A 15,478-nucleotide genomic window follows, 5' to 3' on the forward strand; every position below is an offset into this window, starting at 1 on the left:
TTCTGAAATTCTTGGAGGCTGACGAAGTTTTTAAGTGTCATCTTGCTAAGGCTGTAACATTATCTCCAGTGACAATACTCACTCCTGGGCTTTTATGTTGCAAGTGGAGAAAACATTTTAGCTTCTCAGGAGGGTAAACATCTCCCTGTGAAACAATGTTAGCAAGACGGACTGCAACCCTGGTGTTTAATAAATGAAAATGCAGGGTATCATTTATCCCCCGGCAAAAATCACCCCCAGTCTCTCTGTCGGTTTGCTCTTTGCAGCATCGCCTGCGCCACGAAGCAGCACGCTCGCCAAGCGCAAAAGGCCACGCTATGCCCAACGCCGTGTTGGGTGGCTGTAGGACAACGTCCGAAGCGCCCTGGGACCGTTTCCTCAAAAGCGATGACAGCCGCGTGATAAACGCGCTCCCAGGTCTCTGCCTGTAAAGCACAAATTCAGGTACTGCGAAACGGGGCTTTTCATAGCGCGGCGATTAAAAATAGGAGTGGCGTTTGCCAGGGAGCGTTTCAGCCTGGGCAGGGACGCAGCCCAAGCGATCGCTACGTTAGCCACGCTGCCTGCTCCCGAGGACTAATATTTTCTTGGTATGAACTAAATGTCTCGTTTTAACTAATCACGGGGATGGCAGTAGAGTGAAACACTGGATCATATTTTATCGCCCCACACATTTCTCCATGCTTCAGCCACTTGGTAGCTGTTTAAGAACTTATTCCTCGGACGAAATAAGCAGAAATATTGACCCGTTATTTGCTTTCAAATGAAACAACCATCCTTATAGGAAATATTGACCCATTATTTGTCTCTTCTCTTGAGGCTCCGAATGCACCCTGAATGGCTGCAGCCCATGGCCAGGACATTTACTTCTCCTTTGACCACTATTTTGCATTCCTTTTTGCACCCCTGTGGCCTTTCAGTGGTTTGTCCCACAAGCGTTCAGTGACAAAAATCAGTCCTTGCTGCCTCTGGATTAAAAAACCCAAATGCTGCTTGTGAGTGCTTGTTTCTGAAAAAATAGGGATCAATCCCTGACCCATCCCTTTGACAGACACGTCTCCTTCTTATTTTCCGTCCGTGATTTGACTAGCTGGGTGACATGACCCATCTTGCTTTTTCAATGCCACAGACCAGCCCGGCAGCAGCTCTTCGTGGGCTCATTTTTGCTGCTTTTCGCTCCAAAAATTATTTTCTTGACTGTTTTTTGTAGCTTTACCAATTGCATTGTCCGTCGGTGCATGTGTTAGCTGTACCTTTCCCCCACGAGCCTCGTGTTTAAAGTCGCAACCACTATATGCCTGCCGATGTACTCCTCTTTACTTACAGCAAACATATGAATGAGGTATGATACCATGAATGATACTATTAATCAGTTTATTGCAACTCCACCTAGGAATCCCATTCGCAGTTAAGACCTCGTCACGCAAGCGCTGTACACACATAAAAGTTTCCAGCTTCAAAGAGGTTATAAGCTCTTATAAAAGCCTCCTGAAGTTTTCTGTGAGCTTCTTACTGTAAAAAAATATACGTATTTCTTCTTGGAACAAAACGCTTCCCAAACTTTTAAAAGAATAATTCATATTTACTCTTACCTCCCTCCAGAGGAAAAGGCAAATGGTTTTAGAAATATTTTCAGCCTCACTCCCCATCGGACAAATTAGGGAGAGCTGACCTGCGATTCACCACCGTGCGCAGGAGCTCTGCCGGCATGCAGTGTCCGTGCCGCAGCCCTTTCTCCCAATGAGTCAGTGGACCTCGCAGACCCAAAGTCTTGGGAATGACCCAACTTCAGCATCTTCCCTTCCTCTTCCTCTCCCTTAAGATTCCTTTGGTGCTCCCTAATGCCGTATTATTTGGTTGTAATTAAAATAAATTGTGGAGAGAGTTCAATTCCTGTAACCCTGGCAATAGAGAAAACCTTATTAACCCTGAAACGGCCTGAAAATTGATTCTGCTGTGGTGCCTCGTCAGCCCTGGCACCCCGGGACACTTTCCCTGGGCTATCGCTCCTACAAGATCTTGGGATCAAGGGACTTTTCTGGGCGCAGGGGGCTCCGGGGCAGGCAGGACAGAAGCAGGGGGAACACGTTCTCACCAGCCTGGAAGAGGAGGATTTTTTCTTTTTTTTTTTTGCAAAGACACGGTTTATTCTTACCCCGGGAGGGGGGGTCGCGCTGCTCTCTCTCCCCTGGGAAGGCGGAGGGCGCGGGGGGGCTTCCCAGCGGCCACCCCTCTTCCCCGAGAGGCCGCGGTGCCTTCGCCCTGCGCCCTTCCATCCTCCTCCTCTCCCCGCTCGCCACCTCCTGCCCCTATGCCCCCCCCCCCCCCCGCCCTCACCCCGGGCCTCCCCGCGGGGGTGCGCGGCGCTCCGCGGGGCGCGGCCGTGACGGGCAGCGCCGCTCCCCACTCAGCGGCCGCGGAGCCCCCCGCGCCGCTCCGCCCCCCTCCAGCCTCTTTGTATCAAACATCCGGGTTTCCCCCGCTGGCTCCGCTACGGCTTCTCCCTTTTTTTAGAAGCCATTTTGGACTCGGTTCAGGTTTTTTTTTTTAATTATTTAAAAAAAAAAAAACAACAAAAAACCCAACAAACCCCAACAAACCTCCCCTACCCCCCCGCTTTTTTTTTTCCCGTCTTTTTTTTTTGTGTTTGTTTGTTTTTTCCCCCCCTCCCCTGTACATGGCAACTCCCGACCCAGCCTCTGCTCCCGCCGCCCCCTCGCTCCGCGCAGCCCGCGATGCCGCGGCGCGGCCCGCCGCCGCCGCCAGCCCCCCCGCCGCCGCTCCGCGCCCGCTCCGCGCCTCCTCCGCGGGCTCTTGCCTGCCGCTCAGCAGCCGCCCTGGATGCGGGGTCGGTAACCTTGCAAAGTTTCGCTGCCGCCGCCGCCGCCCCGCTCGCTGCCGGCGCTGGGAACGCGTGTGCGTTGCACGGGGAAGGGGAGTGTGTCTGTTGGGCGGGGGGGGGTGGGGTGTTGCGCGCCTTGCACACGGCTGCGCGTGCATTGCGCGGGGCCGCGCGTGCATTGCGCGGGGAGGTGTGTGTGGGGGGGGGTTGCGCGCACGCGGGCGTGTGCGTGTGCGCTCGCCCCTGCTGCTGGGGGAGCCGGAGGGGCTGGGTTGGGAGGAGGAGGAGGAGGAGGAGGAGGAGGAGGAGGGGGAGTCGGTGTGTGGTGCACGCCGCGCTCCCAGCACAAAAGCCCAGGGAAAGAAACTCTTGGAAAGCTCGGAGCAAACGCCGGGGCCAGGCAGGAGCAGGTCGAACCGTCCGGGTGCTGCGGGGCTGTTCCTCTCCACTGGATACATTTTGCAACTGCGAAGGAATTAAATCCGATTTTTTTTTTTCCCCCAGGATTTTTTTCTTCTTTTTTCTTTTTAAAAGAGAGAGAGAGAGGGCAGAGCCTCGCTTTTCCCCCCTTCTTTCACTCTCTCGATCTTTTTATTTTTATTTTTTGCTTCCCTTGGGGATAGAGGGGCACACGAGGAAAAAAAAGTAAAGGAATATGATTGCTTCGTGGCTGACTTTCGCCTTGCTTTGTGGAACTTTCTGTGCAGGTAAGTGCATTTCTGCGTGTTTACCTCCCGCTCGGGCTTACGGTCGCTTCTCCAAATGCAGAATTGAATGGGCCGTGCAATTATTTGCAGCCACCCTCCAAAACAGAGCAGAGCAACCAGCGAGCCTGCAAATGAACCCTACCGCTGCCATCTGCTTAAATTTCTTTATTATTTTCTCTCTTTTTTTTTTTTTTTTTTTTTGCTTTTCACCCCCTCATCCCCCCCTCCGTTTTCTCCCTGCTTGCAGGACGAGCCTTCCCGTGCTGCTTTTTGTTCCCTTCAGGCAGCCTGTGGGAATTAATGGCAATGTAAACACGGCGCGATATCGAGGAAACTTTACAAAAATGGGCATTTACTTCTGGGCGGGTGCTGCCGAAGTGCGGGGCGGGGGGGGGAAAAGCCGGGGAGGTTGCGGGTTGGACGGGGAGAAGTTGGGAGCAACGGGAGGAGACCTGGGGGTTGCTCCGAAATGGTGCGGAGCCGCTCAGGTAGTGGCCATGTGTGCGCCCCGCTCCTGCCGGGCTGCGGTTGTGTAAGCCGGGGAGGTGGAGGGGACCCCCCCCCCTCCGCCCCGAGGGGGACCCCCACGGTTCCCCCTCAGCCCCCCGGGACGCCGCGGTCCCTTCGGGGTTTGCCTATTAGCACGAAACGAGCCGTTTGGGGCTGGCTGGCGCTGCGGGGAGCTGGGAGAAAGTTGGGAAAAAAGGGGGTGTGCGGGGCGAGGGGTGGGGGGGATGCCTGGGGGAGCATCCCGCGGGAGGAGGCTTTTGTGGCGGGGTGTGTGTTTATTTGCTTTGTTCTTCATTCCCGTTTATTTTATGGATCTGGGCCGACCCCCAAACTTCAGCTCCAACCTGCGGGGTGCGCGTTTTGCCGAGGGACGCGGGGTGGAAGTTAGCCGAAAGCCCGGGCACGGCCGGGGGAGCAGGAGGGGGCAGCCGGGCAGCGCTCCGCGGGGCGGGAGGGCGACCACGGGGTGCCCCATCCCGTAGCCGTCGAGGGGGAGGCGGGAGGGGTCAGACCCCCTGTACCCCAGCACTGAAAACGCGGGCACGCTTGAAGTCCCCACGCTGCCCACTTTCCCTCCTTGTTTTTATTTTTTTAATTATTTTTTTTTTCTCATTCCTTTTTATTATTGCTGCATATTCCCTAGGAGAAAGCGGGGCGGCAGCAATTTTGCCCCCCCCCCCTTGCCTGGTCACCACAGAGCCCCTCGAACCCCCCCCCCCCCCCGGGGGGGCTGAGCCTGCCGCCCCCCGCCCCGGCACTGCGCAGAAACTTGTTACGGTACCTCCACTGCCCAGCCCGGGGCGAGGGGGGGGTGTGTCGGGGGTCGAGGGGGGGCTGTTTGTGGCCGAGGGCTTCCCGGGGGCAGGGTGTGGGAGGCAGCGATGCTGCAGCCATGCCCTTTCCCCGCTCCGCGATGGGCAGCCGGGGGGTTCCCGTCGGCTTTGCCATCGCGGCTTCATTGTATTGCAAAGCGGGTGGGAGTGTGTGTGTGTGTGGGGGGGTGTTCCCCGCGTGTGTCTGTCCCCCCCCCTCCCCGCCCCGGGGAAGGGGCTGCCCGGCGGGGCAGGGCGCGGGGGGAGCGGGCGGCGGAGCCGGCCCCGGGGCGCTCCTGCAGCCGGGCTTCCTTTGTTCCGAGTGCCCATTAAATATGCACTGCCACCGCCTGCCTTTGGCATTATAAACACTGCCATCGCTTAATTATTTTTTAAGTCACACCGAAAGTGTGAGGCGGGGGGGCGGGGGGGGATGTCAATAAAAAGGGAGCGGGCAATAAAAATAATAAAAAAAAAAAATTAGAATAAATTAATTTGATGGTGAGCAAAGCCAGCTTGGGCTTTTTTATCTGATCGCTGGGACACTTGTACGCAGCTTTGTTTCCATGTGTTAGGAAGGGGGTTGTGCGGGCTTGTATTTACATAGCAGTGCTGAGGGAGAGCAGGTATTTTGGAAGAAGCAGGCGGGGTGTGTGTGTGCCATCAGTATTCCTGGTGCTCGGCGTTGCTATCATCACAACAGCTCTCTTGGCTGGAAAATTCTATTATGTGCATAAAGGAGATTTATGGTCAATGTATTTTCTTTCCATATATCTTGGAATCCTTTTATCTCGGGTGATTCAATAAAAGAGATGGCTTCCGGGTTTTTTTTTTTTTTGTTGTTGTTGTTTTTGTTTTGGGTATGGGGTTGGGTTTTTGTTTGGTTTGGTTTGGTTTTTTAACCCGATCCTATGGCTGTGTGCATATAGTGGTAGAAATCTAAGTTGGAGGAAAAAAGCAATTGCTTTAAAAAAAATTAACCCTGAAAGCTTCTTAAACGTATCATGTTATGAAAAGGATAATCTGCTAGGGCATACCTATGCTGACTTTTTCTCCCCCCTTGAAAATACAATAAAGAAACCCCTAAAATGAATATAATTCTGTTTATTTGGAAGGGTCCTCTTGGATCTTTAAATCAGTGCATTAGCAATTCTGTAAATCCCTCCCTCTCTTGTAAAGCCTTTTTTGCCTTTCTTGTGATATTTATGAGTATTTATCAACGTGATCTTTATTGTCCAGTTTTTCCTAAAGCTGTTCAGTCAAAAAAAAAAAAAAAAGCAAGCAACCTCAAAATCCCAAAGTTGCAGTGTGTTGCTGGGATTCATAGCACTGGGCTTTGCTTGAAGTATGTCTTTTGTGTGTGTACATGTTAGGACTGTGCGAAAGTGGTGGGCTTTTCGAAAATCGCTTGACCTCCATTGTTGATGCTTCTCATCGCTACCTTGGCTGGCTGTAACAAAGCAAGCACGGGCTGCTATTCTTTTAAAAAAAAAAAAAAATATCTGTTATGCTTAATTTTTTGGAATACTGAGGATTCATTGAGGAAAACATTATGTTCATTTTTAGCCCTTTGTTTGCAAATTTTCTGCAGCCCAAATGTTCAGAAATCATGTTTTAATCTATGAGCTTTAGAAAATACAGAAGGTGTAAAAGGATTTGTCTTGCAGAATGAATCGCTAACACGTTTTCCCGAGCCATTACATTACTTTTATTTTGGTGCAAGTTTAAGTAATGCCATGCAGCAATGAACTGTGCTGCAAATGGATCTGGTCTCCTCTTTCACTGTCTTGTATTTATCCTCTTGTGCTTGAGAAAGGGAATAAAACTGGCTTCATTAGCTTGCTAATTAAACACAATGAAGTGCATGGCCCAAGGTTAATGGCAATGGCCTTTAAAAACACAAAACTCTTGAACAGGTGTTTGGGATATATTTTTTTTTTTTTATCTGTCATCAAATCTAGATAATTATACCACTGAGATAACCATTGTCACAGTTCTGTGGAGAAGAAAATGCTATGTTAGAGATGCGAGTGTGCAGTGCATTATTTTTAGTGGCATTATTTATAAACACCTCTCCAGGTCCTGCACACCCTGTGGTTTAACTCCCCCCATCTCCCCCCCCCCCCCCCCCCTCCATTTCAAAGCACCTTCTGCACTTTCCCTTTGGTGTAGGTTTTTGTGGATCAGGCAGGGTTAAAAATTCAGTATCCCTGGACCGGAGTGAGAGTCTGACCTGAGCCTGGGTGGTTAGGTAAAGTATTTATGCGCAGAAATTTCTGCCATTTCTTGTGTGTTTGAGCAGCCCATCCAGGCTGTAACGCTCCTGCTCGCTTGATGAGATAGTAAGAAACAGCCAATTAAGCGGAGGTCTCTTAGTCCCCGCGTTCGAGCTGTCACCAGCCTCCTGTCCACTCTGGTCTCCATCAGCTAAAACACGCTTGTCAGGTTTTTTTGTGCTTTACGTGAAGCAACAGTTGTAGACCTCCCCTGCTGCCACTGAATAGATGGTAGAGAAGAAAGAAACAGGCCAGCCCCACTTTTTGCCTTCCTTTTTTTTTTTTTTTGTGTTGTTTTTCTTCTCTTCTCTCCCTCCTACCATTTTCCCCCCATCCCCACCACGCACACACGCACTCCTTGCTTTGCAGATCAACCTAGAGGGACTTTCCTGGATTCATCCATTCTGGGAAGCAGGACGCAGGTTCAGATGGAAGAGGAGCGCTTTTGGAGCATCGGTGATGGGATTGCCGTTAGGAATCCCGCTGCTGTGATTTGCATCATGCCTGTCCACGGCGTGGGTTCCTCTGCAGAAGTGTTGCAGGTGTAAAAGGAAGCAAGGGATGTTTATCTTAATTTATCATGAGCGAAGGAGGTGGATGGAAGAGATGGTTTGAGGCTGGGCACCCAGCAAAGGTGTTCTTGATTCCTCTGTCCACATGGTGCCCGTTTCTAGAAAGCCAGGACAGCTATAAAATAAAAAGAAGTCAAAGTTGCTCCACTTTTGGGCCTTATAGTGGGAGGTGTTATGGCTGTCACGTTTCAGGGCCTACTTTTAGGAGCATTTCTAAAATTTAATGTTAATAGTAGTTGACTTTGTGGAGCTGCGCTAGAATAGTCAGAATTGAATGGGATTTTAGTAGCGCTGCACCTTTCAAACCCCATAAAATAGAACATCTTTCTACCAAACACACCCAGGACGGTTATTTCAAGCTTAACGTAATAGCTGTAGTCTAAAAGTTGCAGAAGTGACTTGATAACCCCCCTACTTCTGGCTGTGTGTGGCCAGGGCAAGGGAATTTGCTGGATGCCCCTTCTCCGGGGAGCACCGCACCCAGCGCCGGGGGCATGGCCGCTCCTTACGGGGCCTCCCGTCCCTTGCCTGGAAAGCCACGTATCCGACCCCGTCAGCAGGCACTGAAGAAGCATTGCTGTAATTTGGGAAGGGTGAAGGCAGGGGAGAGAACCTGGTTGAGTTTAGTGGTAATCTAGACTCACGTGAAAGCCCTGGTAGGGTCTTACCCTCAGCTTCAGCGACAGAAGAACTGCTTATGCACTCGAAAGTCTTGCGAAGGCAACTCTTACGAAGTCAGGCTTGGTCGGTACCTGCTTCGGGGTTGGCTTTCTCTTGCTGTTGGACTGAAGGAGTGGTGTCAAGAAGGCGGCAGCGTTTTCCAGGTTCCTCGGTCAGCTGCGGGCAGCGATGCGGGCAGCGTGGTGCCGTGCCTTGGCACTACCGCAGCGCCCCGGCTCCGGCGCTCGCGCTGTAACGAACCATTGTGGGAAGTTGGGAAATGGGAACCGCAGAGCGTAATCTCTGCTTTAAAGAGGTGTTGTCTTTCCCTTTTATCCCTCCTTGGCCTTTGATTTTAAAACTAGCAGGGGGGTGTGATTTTCTTGCCTGGCCAATAGCGCTGCCTGGATCTGAATTATTCAGTGTAGCATTTGGCATTCTGCACCCTGTTCCCACTTAAGCTCTTTTTCGCCTGTTCCTTCATGTGGAGATTTTCACATCAGTGAAATTGGATGTGTTTAAGAGAGGTGTTTGTGGCTGCAGCATTCACCAGTATAAGCTCTCTTCTCCCTTGCCTTTCTCCTCCATTAACCATTGAGCATCAACTAATGTCTAATCTCTTCTCTTCATTATTACTTCGTTCTGAAATAATTTTGTATCTCTTTAGTCATTTGTTCCTTTAAGGTACATTAAAAAAAATATACATCATCACTTCCTTCCCCCGCCAAATCTTCCTCGTAAGTTTTCTTGGAGCCACTGAAGTCAGAGGGGCAGAGAAGTAAATTAAAGATGAAGCACTCTGCCTGCATTCTGCAGACCCAGCACATTTTATGCTTAGATTTGAATATAACCATTGGTCTTTTTCACCAATTTCATGTTCTTTTTCTCTCTGTCATCTTCCTCCTTTACTACAGTATAGCTTCAATTCAAACGAAAAGTTAAGAGCAGCAATTGTCAGGGTACACTGTAAAATAATAACACGCTTCCCTCCAGCACACAAGTGCCTCTTATTTTGCCGGTATTTGAGTCTTGTCGCTCTGATTATGTTATTGCGTGTGGCATTGGTCCATCATGCTACTTAAGAAAAAAATATGTTACTGATGTCTGGGTGCCTTGGAAAAATACGGCTCTTCTTTTGCAAAGTGCTGTTTGTGTAGAGAGAAGGTCCCTGCCCCTGAGCAGAGGGGCCAAGCACAAGAAAATGTTACTGTCTGCAAGTGCTCCCTGCTGCGTCGTGAAGTGGCTCACCCAAGGTCACACCAAATATTTTGTACCTATACTAAAAAAATAAGCTGCGTGAGGAAGTGTTTCTGTATTGGGTAAAATCAGGCTTCAACCTGGTAGTGTGCTCTGGCTACCTTATATGATTTTCTTTTCTTTTGATGACTTTGTTGGAGGTGGTTGGTGTGTTTTTGCTCTTGGAGAAGATCCTTTCCTCTTAGGTTGGGTTGCCTGCAAGCAGGGACTGGCTCATGCATAACAGGTTTGTAAATTTAAATATAAAAGAAACACAGCGGAAGGAGCGAGCCTGTTTGTGCTCGGCCGGAGGAAGATGTGAATTACCCGTTTCTCATTAATAATTCTGCAATTTCCAGCTTGGTGTGCCATTTCATCGCGGGTTCGGTTTCGGATCCTAGGGGAGCTCCGTGGGCAGGAGGTTGCTCGGAGGAGGGTGCGGGGCTGGGTGTGGGCAGGGTGCCTCGCAGGCGCCGGGCAGGAGGCAGCCTGGACTTGAAGCGCTATTTTTTGGCTCACTGATGGGTTTGGGAAGCAGGGGCGCATTAAGGAGCTGAAATGAGTCTGTTAAAAATGTTTGCGCATAAGCTGTTAGAAGTAAAACTTGTATCCGTGGATGTTTGCATCCTGTTCCTACAGTGCATAATTTATGGGACGTAACAAAAGTTTACGAGGTATTCCACCCCCTCTATGGTGGGAGTGACTTCTCTGAGATCTCGGGAGTCAGCGGCAGGGCAAGAGTCTTGCTCCCCATCCTCTCGGGTCCGCGGCTGGTGCTCTGACCACCCTGTTATCCTTTTTTGTCCACCTGGAATTAAATTTGCTGAGAAAAATGCAATGTTCGGTTAATTTTAAGAAACCAGAGGTATCATTTTGTTTTCTTTCTCCTGTCTCAGTCTCATGCTAATAGATCCATAAATGAGTTCCTCCTCTTTATTTAAAGAGAATAAAGCCTGTTCACGAGAAGATGCAGCGCTTTACAGTCTGAGCTACATTAATTTTCCATCTAAGTGGATACTCGTGCAAATTAAGACATGGATTTTGAACTCGACTCTTCATGTCTAATATCTACCCTTCTGTGACGATGGAAGCAGAAAAAGGGGCTCACGGGAGCAGAGGGAGTGCATTAATCCTCCTCCAGTAAAGCTGGAAATGGAATGTATTATTGTCACTTTTATAGAGAAAGAAAGAAAAACTAGGAGAGATGAGCGTGTCTCTGGCACTTTCCAGACCAATACAAAATCCCAGGCCTGTGCTGAAGGATCCCCAGACGGCAGCGGCAAAGGTTGTCATTGCTGACGCTGCCCTGTAGCGTCCTAGGTGCTGTGACTGTCTCTACCTTTTCTTATTTAAAGCTTTTCCTGTTACAGAACTTGTTTTCTAGCTGGTAGCAGAAGTTTAAATGTTCTATGTGGTGCCTGTAGTGCTAATGTAATGCTTCTTCCTAATTTATTGCTCCAAGCTGTGAGATGATAAGCCTTTGAGTGGATGAGAAGGATAAAGTTAGCTCCATTTGTGCCTGATCTATCAAATGGTCAATCTAGGTGGCTAACCCTTCTTTCCTCCAACATTATCTATTTAAAATGCCTTGTGTAATGTGTGCAACTTTTAAAATCTGGCTTTTAGGAATATTTTGCTTATACATAATTTACCTCTGCAGACAGTTTTGAATTCCTGGGGAGGGAGGAAGGCAACCATGGATCTGAAGTGAAGAAAATTCGATCAAGCTCTGTCTCCTTTTTCTGACTTTTTAAAAGCATTTCATAAAGTGAGGGTATTTCAGGCTTTTTAAGGCCTTTTAGTGCTATTCTCATGTTTTGCAGTCTCCAGCTTGCTTCTGCGGACTGGTGGCCGTTGCTGCAGTTTGGTTGAGCTGTCTGCAACCTCTCCTCTCCGGTGCCTCTATTTGCCATCAATACTTTCTTTTTTTGGGAAACGAGGGCATTTAAGCTTTCCACAGTTGATGTCCAGGCCTTTCTCTAAGGCAGCAAGCTGAGCTTTACACTATTGAAGTTGTAATGAGAGTATGGCACCGGTCTTGGAAGAGCCTGTGAGCTTTGTAGGCGCTGAAGTGCGAGGCGGCATTTGCTTTGTTTGAGACCCGTACGCTACCGCCTGGATTTGCAGAAGTCCCTGTATTCAGCAGAGGGAAACTACGGTTGACTTGAGATGTGGCAGCTCAGCAAAGCGCAGATTTGCAGTTACCTTGGTGGTAGCCTTGTCCTGGCAAGTTCACTCTTGGGGCAACTGAGACATGGCAATGCAACCTGCGGGCGCGGGGCTCACTTGTTTCTCCAAGACTTTATTTGTCTTTCCCCAGGATGACAACAGAAACACGGCGGGCTTTTGTATTCCTGCTTTAGTTCCTGAGAGTAATTAATGGGTTAAGAATGCTAATTCCCTTATATATGTGCAGGCTGAGAAACTCAGTTGTCCTTGGGTTTTCATGGTGGGAGTATCCAGTTACAGCTCACGGCTATTGGGTAGCTCTTGGGTGCACGGAAGTTTGAACTCGGAATCCCTTGCTTTCACATGCACCCACAACTTATCAGGCACTTTTATTTTTATAGGAAAGTCGCTGTTAATGCACATTCTTATGCCTGGGGCAAGACATTTTCCCAATTACCTATTCCAGTTGCACTGGATAACACTCACCTGCTTGGCTCCTAAAAAGCGAGTTTGGGGTGATGGCAGTAGGCACCGCTGCTGACACACCTGAAGCAGTTCCCTGCCGTGAAATTCCCGTTTAAGTAAGGTGCCTGGGATGCACGTGAAATAAAGCCTAGCACAACCCGAAGGAGAAGAGGAGGACGGTGCATTTGATGCTTGGCGCTGCCTTACCGGGATGTGGGCCCTGGCTGCCGGCAGGCGTGGTGGGGTGTTGTGAGTGCCCCACTCCGGTGATGGTACCGGAGCCGTAGCGTCTCTGGCTGAAATGCTGCCTGTGGACCCTCGGGTGGGGATGCTCTCATGCAGCGTGCCCTGCCACGGAGTTGCCTCATCCCTTGGCTTCCTTTGAAATATTCCAAGACATACTTTTTTTTTTTTTTTAACCTAATGGAGATGAACGTTTTTATGTGATCACTGTTGTTTTACTGCCTCGCTGTTACAACAGACCTCAGTCCCTTCCTCAGGCTCTGGGAGCATCTTTCTAAAGTGGAAGCGTGAAGCAGGGGCCTGCAGAAAGGGCAGGCTTGGCACGCTTAGTTATAGCAAGAAATTACCGTGTAGATTTTAATCACCTTTTAGTGTCTTGGAAGCAACACGGTGGCCCTTCATTCTCGATTTCCAGGCTTCTTTGCCCAGGCGATAAAGAAAAGCAAAGCCTGATGGAGCATTTCTGATAAGCACGTTTGCTGTTGCTGGGCAGTTCCCCTCGTGGGTGCAGCTTGGTGGCACAAAGCTCATTCAGCCTGAATTTTGATGGTGACGGATGCAAAAAAAAAAAAAAAGGAAACAAGAAAAAAAACACAACCTACTGAACGTACCGTCCCTGCAAGTGCGTGTCCCTGTGGCTGTCGCCTGGCTGAAGCCCTGGCACCGTGCCTGTTTGCTTCGGCAGGGAGTTTGGCCTGATGCGTCCGTTCCTAGGGGGGTATTTTAACATTTATATTGTACCTGAGATAACTGGGGAAGTCTTTTACAGATAATTTTTATGACTATAGATAATTTTCTGTAGATGGCTTCTGCTATCATCTAATGGGACGGAGTTAGTGCTGCTAAAAGCAAACATGAGAAACCTTTTCTTTTTTTTTTTTTCTTGGTAATAGAATTTCCTTTCCCGTGCAATCCTGTACAGATTGGCTATTTATTATGTAAATAACAGCTAAAAGAAGCCCTTCCAAGGTAACTGTAAGCCCCAAAGGTAAATGAGATCACTCCTACCCTGTTAGATAAGTGAGATGCAAGTGTATCTGGCGGTGTAACTGTGTCTATAGGCTCCTTCTCAATGAATTGCTGATGAAAGAAGAAACCCCGAGCGAGGGACGCGCCGTTCTTGCAGCCTGAGCTCGAGAATCGCCCCGTTGATGTCCCCGATGCTTTTTGTCCATGGAAATAATTTCAAACCAGCTAATGTGCAAAACTTTGAAGTGCGGTACGACAAGATAAAGTCGGCTAAAAATAGGTCTGAATATGAAAGCCGGGCGAAAACTCGGAGAGGGGGGAGCTGAGGGTCGTTTTACAGGCATTGTTGATAGAGTTTCAGGGTCCCGAGAAGGGAAGATGAATGTCTTTCTGTTATAGTAACAGCTGCTCTCTGTCCATCGGGATCTAGTGTTTGCCCATCCAACTCATAATAATTAAACAAAAGAGTTATTTCATAGCAGCCTCGGTGGAGGATTTATGTTGGAATTTTATCTTTCTCCATTTAGACTTTTTGTCTATTAAAGAAAAATACAAAGTTAACCTCTCACCTGGACTGGGTCTTGCCTCTTGTCAGATCCAGCTAATTACTACTGGGAGGAAGCTAGCCGTTAACTGGGCATTCAGAGTTCTATTTTAAAAAGAAAAAAATCTCCCAGTTTCACTAACGCACTTGTCCTTAAAGAGCTCTTCAGCTCTGAATCCCTGAGCGGTTGGGTGACTCTGGGGTTGTTAGTAGCTCCCTAGTATGGCCATGTAATGCGACATAGCAGATTTCTTTTATTCTTTCCTCTTATTTTTTAGGGAGATTTTTTTTTCCCCCCTCCCCATTTTGAGAGCTAACAGCTAGTGTGAAGAAGTAAACAGCCCCAAAGGAATCCCAGATAAAAGTGTAGCGGCATTTTGGGAATGGATCTACCTTGTGGGACTTTATTCCGATGTAGTTAACTCTGCAAAACCCCCTGGTATGGGTCAGTCTTAGAGGGGTCACAGAAGGCACAACAAGGCAGAGCTTAGTCACTTGGTACCTTCTCCTGTATTCAGCCACAACTTTTATGACAATTTGGGGTTATATCTGTACTCCAGAATAAAACAGTCCCTGGCCAAGTGGCGTGTGCTTCAGTTCTCCTCCCACCCCAGCGGGATGGCCACGTTCGAGCCCTGTCCCTGTCCCGTCCCATCCCTGGGCTGGGAGAGGCACCGGCCAGAGCCGTGTCCCTCATTCCTCCTCTTTGCAAAACTCTCCTACCATTTTCCGTCATCTGCCTCTGTCCCTGCAGAGGGTTTCCAGAAGATTGGACCTAGAAATAGCTGGTTTGTAACTTTTTTTCATCACAGTGGCACAGCTTCTTGTAAAATACGCCGAAGCTACCATTCCTTGAAGATCACAGGCTTGAATTTACCCAGTGCTGAAGGGCCGTGAGAAGCCACCTGAAGCCCAGGGCTCCCATTGCAGGATCCTTTCCCAGGTCTTAATGGGATACATGCCTCCGCGTAGCTGCCTTTTGAACCCTGTCTGTTAATTTAATACCATTTACTCTTCTCCGAAGGAGAATAGACCCAGTTGGATGGTGAGGTTAAAACCTGAGCTGCGCTATGTTTATATTAATAATTTCCACTGGTGAAATATGGATCTGAGACTTTCCTCATTCATTTAAACCTCATAGTTAATAGGCAATAGTGGAAATGTACCATGTACATGATTATTGCGGTGACCTGATTTCACATGCATTTCTGATCTAACTTCTGTTTCAAAAAAAAAAAAAAAAGAAAGAAAGAATTATATATAAAATTGATTTTGGGAGCCCTGGGAAGGAGAAGGAAACCATTTATTTCAACCCCCAAATTCCTTTGAGCTGTAGAAACATTGTCAAAGTAATTGTAGCCTTTTCAATTTTTTCTGTGTAGATTTCTTTCTGTGTAGTCTCAGAAAAACTGTGCTCTGTTGATGGATGTCACTGTTTTTTTACTTGTGACAAATATCTCCCAAGGTATTGTT

General features: G+C 48.7%; 1 protein-coding gene across 3 annotated transcripts in view; it reads left to right on the forward strand.

Moving 5' to 3' along the window:
• The first annotated feature begins 2,795 nt into the window (after window positions 1-2,795).
• The window catches only part of ACVR2B (activin A receptor type 2B), a 100,591-nt gene continuing 87,908 nt past the window's right edge, over window positions 2,796-15,478 (forward strand). Inside the window, exons 1-2 of one of the 3 annotated variants that reach the window (XM_075144244.1) lie at window positions 2,796-2,916; window positions 3,347-3,549. In XM_075144244.1, coding sequence (XP_075000345.1) covers window positions 3,498-3,549 — 52 coding nt within the window. In that variant the 5' untranslated portion in view covers window positions 2,796-2,916; window positions 3,347-3,497. Of the gene's footprint in view, window positions 2,917-2,977; window positions 3,550-15,478 lie in introns of those variants that run through there. The other 2 variants (XM_075144245.1, XM_075144243.1) reach the window with 2 other exon arrangements.

This window comes from Calonectris borealis, chromosome 2, assembly GCF_964195595.1.
Source record: "Calonectris borealis chromosome 2, bCalBor7.hap1.2, whole genome shotgun sequence".
NCBI classification, from domain to species: domain Eukaryota; kingdom Metazoa; phylum Chordata; class Aves; order Procellariiformes; family Procellariidae; genus Calonectris; species Calonectris borealis.